General features: G+C 35.3%; 1 protein-coding gene across 1 annotated transcript; it reads right to left on the reverse strand.

Moving 5' to 3' along the window:
* Positions 1 to 428: 428 nt before the first annotated feature.
* LOC147615842 (uncharacterized) lies at positions 429 to 1,278 on the reverse strand. The gene has a single exon (XM_086777990.1). It carries the CDS (start codon positions 1,161 to 1,163, stop codon positions 525 to 527), a length of 639 nt encoding a protein of 212 aa, XP_086634116.1. The 5' UTR covers positions 1,164 to 1,278; the 3' UTR covers positions 429 to 524.
* Positions 1,279 to 6,677: the final 5,399 nt, after the last annotated feature.

Below are 6,677 nucleotides of genomic sequence, written 5' to 3' on the forward strand. Positions count from 1 at the left end.
CTAGACATTGACAATCTTCTTTTCTGATGGTTGTTGTACACCCAAATCATTGTGTTCAAGATGGTGGTGTGTCATTTAGTTCATTCCAAGGATCAAACTCATTTAATTGAGGAGGCTGAGATGAACGATGAAGGAATGTGGTTTTGTTCTAATGGTGATTGGACCCTACAAGCCTACTTTTTGTTATTTGACCTTAGACTATTATGGATACCATTTTATAAACCTTAGAGATGTTAGTTGATGTAAATATTCTCTTTATCTAATAATAAGGATAATAATTATACATATATGAGGACCCTAGCACCCTATGAGATCAGAAACTCCACCACCCTTGTAGCATTATAAATAAATGAATGAATACACATTATTCAGCATGCTTATTCTCTTCTTTACTTGAATTAGTCGTTCTAAATTGTGGAATTCTGCAGAAGAGGAAAGGAATGTTGCTATATAATCAATGAAATGACATGATTATCTACAAATAATGGTGAGTGAGTGTTACTATAAGTGTAATTAACAGAAGATCAGTTAATCTCGGCCATGGAGGTGTTATTAGTAGAGCTAGCACAAGAAGCCAAGGTATGCAAGGCGTCTACTTGCATTTGCAAGGCGAGGATGTAGAGGGCGGTCTCTTCCAAGAGAGTGGCGGGATCCAGGAGATCGGTGCCGCCGGGGATAACCTTCTGCAGGCCCTCCATGTTGCTCATGTCGTCGATGGACGTGGCGTCGTCGATGGGCCGGCTGGCGCCCTGCGTTTTGCGGATCCGGCTGCAGCAGTAAGTCGACCGCCGCCTTGCTGCAGGCGATTTTGCCTTGATCACACGGCTGCGCTTCCTCGGATTGGAAGAGCGGGAGCATTTTTCTTGCACTTTAGGATGCCGATCACTAGCACCGGCGGCGGCGGCGGCGGCGGCTGCAGTGAGGCTCTTGCGCAGGGCCGCGCCCCATTTTGCACGGCCGGCAGCGGCGTTAACTAAGCACATGTCGGCTGCGAATCTCACCAGGCGGCCTCGCTCGCTCTTCGTCAAGGCGGAGGAGTATGGCTGCCCATTGATCTTTCTCAGCAGAGGCACCAACACTTGAAGGTAGCGTCCTCGGCCTGCGACAGGTACTGATCTCGTGTGCTGGCTTGACTCCATATCTGCCATTTGCATGCTTAGCATGGAAAACAAAGAGTAAAGAGGAAATGAGAGAGAGAGAGAGAGAGAGAGAGAGAGAGCCCCTTAGATCCTGTGTGTGTGGAGAGAGAGAGAGTAGAAGAGAAAGAGAGACTGTGTGTGTAGAGAGCCCTTTAGAGCCTGTGTGTGTGTATATATATATATATATATATATATATGTATAGAAAGAGAGAGAGAGTGTGTGTGTGTAGAAGTGAAAGAGAGATCGTGTGTATAGAAGAGAGAGAGGGATAGAGAGAGCCCCTTAGAGCCTATGTGTGTAGAGGGAGAGGGAGAGAGAGAGAGAGAGCGCCTTAGAGCCTTCCTTCACCCCATTTGTGACCCTAGAAGTGCTTTTAAAGCAACTCCAACCTATCAAATGGTTACCATCACCTTCCAATAAGAGTCTACGCATGTTCCTTAAAGGGCCCCTTTTTGCCTTAGTGTAAGCACATGCTTCCACATGATTGCATGCATCCTCACCAACCCATGCTTCCTCTATGAGTAACCCTTTCATGTGCCTTCGAGTGTGCCCAAGCTTGCCACTCACTCTCCCTCCTTTTCTTTCCTACTTGTATCCACATGGACAACACCACATCCGAGTAATTCTTTCATGTGCCTTCCATTGTAGCCCAAGCTTTCCACTCACTCTCCCTTTTCCTTCCCACTAGCTTTCACATGGACAATTCACATATATTGACTTTTTCTTGTGTACACATTAACTTACATACTTTTCACACTCCTCAGGCCAATGGGTGCCACAAAATCCAAAAGTACCCATGTAGGACATTAACCCTACCATGTGCCTTGATACCCCATTCCCTTCATGGTCCCTAGTCGTGCTTTAGTTTATAATTTCAAATTAGCCCTAGTTAACTTTTACTGTTTTCTATATGCGCGGAAGAATGTGGCGAGTCTTCTTATTGCCTTCCAATAGATTTTCCTCAACTAAATAATTATGAAACTTCAAAAGCAAGGACATGTTGAAACTAAAGTGTCTAAATTTTACCTTGCTTTCAAATTATCCCTAGTTACCTTTGATTATTTTATATATGAATGTAATGAGTCTTCGTATCGTCCTTCCAAATGATTTTTCTCAACTACATAATTTTGAAACTTGGAAGCGAGGAACAAGTTGAAACTATAGTGTCTAACTTTTCTCTTGCTTGAAATTCCAAATAAGCTCAAAAAAAATTTTAGGACCTTAATTTTTAAAATTATTTTAATTTTAAATGAAAAAATATAGTTGGAGTTAGTGCACAAAATGAATGATGCATAATGTTCACCTAGTGTGCATGCATGTGCATATGCATCTATTGGTAAATTCTATAAATTTTAAGAGCTTTTGGTTGAGCATTTTTATTGCAAATATTTTTTAAAAAAGCTAAATATATATATTTTAATATGCCTTATAGAATCTTTCTTAAGCTTATTAAATCATCATTTATAAATTTATTTTTATAAAAAAAATGAAAATTTCTAGTATTAACATATTGATTGTTCACATTAAAGAAAATTATGTGTTTGTCCCCGCTTGTCATATATCTTAGAGGACTTTTGAATCTACCTCTTCTTTTTACCAAAAATTTATATAAATCATACTTGGTCCATTTTTATGGTTTAAGATAATTTTATGGCTAAATAGTAGGATTATTTTAAATTAAGATTCTAATTCAAATCAAGACTTTTTAATGGTTTCAACTCAAATAATAAGCTGGCATGAACATATATTACTAACATTAAATTAATTGTCAAGCACTTTGTATGATTTCTAAATAAGATTTATGAATTTTTAGGCTTCTTCAAGTTACATAGCTGAGCTATATTCATTTGTTAATAAAATCTTAAATTAGCATTAAATGGTTTATTTTTATGTAAATGGCATATCACAATAGCAAAACAAAGGGATCATGCATAACAAAAGCATAATAGGGCAACAATAAAAAAATTAAAACTTAGAGAATGTCATAGTGTGGTGGTTGTACTAGCAACCACCACATTAATTAAAGCACATTAGATACAAAATTTTAAAACTTAGAGAATGTCATAGTCGTGGTGGTTGTAGTAACCTGCAAATTGAAAGGTTTGGAATGGATGTAATACATTGCACCGATTGCAACTACAAATATAAGTTGTATCTAATTGCTTATCTATTCTAACCATCACTTTTCCTATTTCTCTAATCAAATTCTAGACATGCAAAATATGAATGACTGCATAGAATTTTAACTATATGTATGTAGTAACACATGGCCCTACATTTAGCCATCCTTAGCATTGTGGTTAGAGCTTCCAATTCTCAATTGAGAGGTTGTGGGCTTAAAACCTATTGTATAACATCATCTTGTAAGAAGGAATTCATAGTCTGATGTATTGTATGTCATGTACGTGATCATGGTGGTAAATATTTGATAGACCCATAGATTAGATTGTCATAGATGACTTGAAGCTTGATGCTCTCCAACTTCACCTATGGTGACCACATGATATGAGAATGGATATCAACCTAGCTCATCAAGATTTGTAGTCTAAGAACTAGGGCAATTAGCTAACATGTATATAAGACATCATGATATGTCTTGCTCACTTAGCTCTCTTAGCAAGTAAGCAAGGTGTTTACCTTCCTTAGCTAAGCGACTATATGTGGGGCTTATTGTGTGGTTTCACATGATCTCATGTGTGTTCCATATGGGTGGGCCTCTACTTTTACACATGGTATAGTGTTAGACTCTTTGCCTTTATTTGGTATAGTGTTAGACTCTTTGCCTTTATTAGGGTTGGGGGTCATTTTATACATATGTAGCATAGCACCTTAAAATTTACAAAATAGGGATATGAAACACCCTCTTTCCTATTTTGTGTGAAAATGTATAAAATTTACAAAATAGGGAAAGTTTAAATATATGCTTGCATGCATATATTTAAATGTATAAAATTTACAAAATAGGGATAGTTTAAATATATGCTTGCATGCATGTGCTACATATATGGATTTTTACAGAGTGGACGCCCTAAGATTATGGATAACCACATGCAAGGAAACTCCTCAAATTTTGTTATCTTTGAGTTAGAGATACTACTACTATGTATAGAAAAGAACATGACATGTCTTAAATGCATATTGCTCTTATTAATCAATACTTATTCAGGCTAAGAAATTGAGTAGCTTAATTATAGGGCATGTCTTACAACTTGCAGCACTATCCTGATTAAATAAAATTTAAAAGTGGATACCTATAGAAGAGACCATTTGATTTGATTTGCCTATAATCTTTAAATTTATAGGAATTTTCTTATTTATTACCCATAAATAAATTTAAATTATAGTAGGGGTGTTAAATATTCATCTTTAAAATGCTTTATGTTTAAAAATGGCATATATATTCATAAAAATCATGTACATAAATTTAATATTTTTATTATCTTGGCAAAATAATGATTTTTTTTAGTGAGTTTCCAGGGTATTCCCTTTTACTTAAAGAAATATTTTACAATTGTGTACTTGATTTGATCTCCTTGGTGGTTGATAATAGTAAATTGTTTATAAAATATACTATGTATTAGTCTTGTAAAGAAAAACCACTTTTTAGCTTTTAGAGACTTTTGCAGGAAAATCAGTTCTCTTTAAGTATATTGTTTCAAAGAAAATCCTACTAAGAACATACTCTCAACATAAAAATATAAGTTGGAAAAAATATCAAGTGTCAAAAACATAGTGTTCCACGGTCATCATTTTGGGCTTACAAAATCATAGTCTTCCATGGTCATCATTTAGGTTTACAAAAAATAATTAATTTTAAGTTTAAGAATACTCATGTTAGCAATGCACAATAGACAATTGGTTGGGTCCTCTCTTTCCTTGTACATCTAAAATAGTACATAGAGAGAGAGAGAGAGAGAGAGAGAGAGAGAGAGAGAGAGAGAGAGAGAGAGAGAGAGAGAGAGAGAGAGAGCTTGAAACAAACTCCCATCACTAAGTGCTCACCAAAAGACTTCCCTAAAGGTTATAACTGAATAGACTTTAAAAGTGGATATTTGTCCTCCATGGAAGGACATAATAAGTTGAATTCAAAATAGTTGCATAAAAGGCACATCAAATATATGTTAATTAAAGACAATAGAAAATATTTGCATAAAAGGTACACCAAACATTTGTTAATTAAAGATGCTATAAATAATCATAAACTAATATTATCCATGGAAATATGGTAATTATGAAGTTCAAATTAAGTTAAAATGCCATGCCATCAATGAGCAACCATAGGTTTCTCCTTGAATGTCTTCCCCCATCCACTCCCTAATGTATATATAGCATGGTAGTGCATAAAATGGGTTTTAGAAAGCTTAGACAAATGGTGCATAAACTATGAGTATGAGCCATGTGGTTCGTAAACATGAGTATGAGCCCTTTTATGTATAAAAACCTACAAAAATGTACTAAATAGGAGTGTAGACTGTTTTTATATAAGAGGGTGTATAAATCTTTACTAATTTTGTAGATATACATTGAACTAACAACCTAAAGGGGCCATATATGCAAATTAATGTACCAAGTGAACCCTTTCAATCATCTCCCTTATAAAATCCATACCATTTTGGTGAATTCATGATCCATCCTATGGGTAGAAATTGGCAAAACATAAGAATTACAAATACATTAACATCGCTAGTTAAGAACCATACCCCCCATTATTTTATCATTTCAAAAATCAATACAGTGTCCTCCAAAGTATCATTTATTTGTAGAAGTCAACTTCAAACAAGGAGGAAACATGATACATAAATCATGTCAAAAGATCTTTAAGCTTTACAAATGTGGTATTCACCATTAGAAACAACCTTGAAGGTCCCTACTATAATCCAAAGACAAACATATGCATGAATGATATTTAGTAGTGATATCTTAAGTGAATTTTTATCTTCGATGCCTTGAGTGAACCTTGCCCTTTAATGACCAAGACTAAATAAAACCAAGAGTAAATATAAGCTTGCTCTTCAATGACCAAGACTAAATATAACCAAAGACATAAAAAAAGTCACTTATGGTTTAGAGTGTGTGTGTGTGTGTAGCTTATGTGTCCAAAGGTAGAAGCAAATGGTGAATTGATATCATACTTCTCACTTTTAGAACTAAACTATAACATTGTTTTTGGTAATATTAGATCTCACCTTCTTTCTTCTTTTGCCATCACACCTCTAGGCCCTTAAGCTAATACTCTATTTACTAATAACACATTTTCCATGTGCATGCTCAAAATCCCACATCTTTGCTACCCTTATTTCTTTAACACTTACAACTATTGTCATATAATCTCTTATGTATGTGTTTTGGCACAAAAAAGTGTGGAGAAGTGTAAAAAAGTAGTGGCTCAAGATTCAAGGATCATAAGATGCAAGAATGATACCCTACTTACAACTTGCAAAAATTGGGAATGTTCATACATTGAAAAAAGGCGTTATGGCATGTTTTCATCCTATTTTAAGAAGAATGATTTAAGGGTATCATGTGCTCACAAGAAA

The sequence above is a fragment of the Cibotium barometz genome, chromosome 39 (assembly GCF_041138505.1).
Source record: "Cibotium barometz isolate CiBa-2024 chromosome 39, ASM4113850v1, whole genome shotgun sequence".
Classification (NCBI taxonomy): Eukaryota; Viridiplantae; Streptophyta; class Polypodiopsida; order Cyatheales; family Cibotiaceae; genus Cibotium; species Cibotium barometz.

What these genes read in the sequence shown, in the direction of transcription:
- LOC147615842 (XM_086777990.1), bottom strand. Translation starts at nt 1,163, where the DNA reads ATGCTAAGCATGCAAATGGCAGATATGGAGTCAAGCCAGCACACGAGA.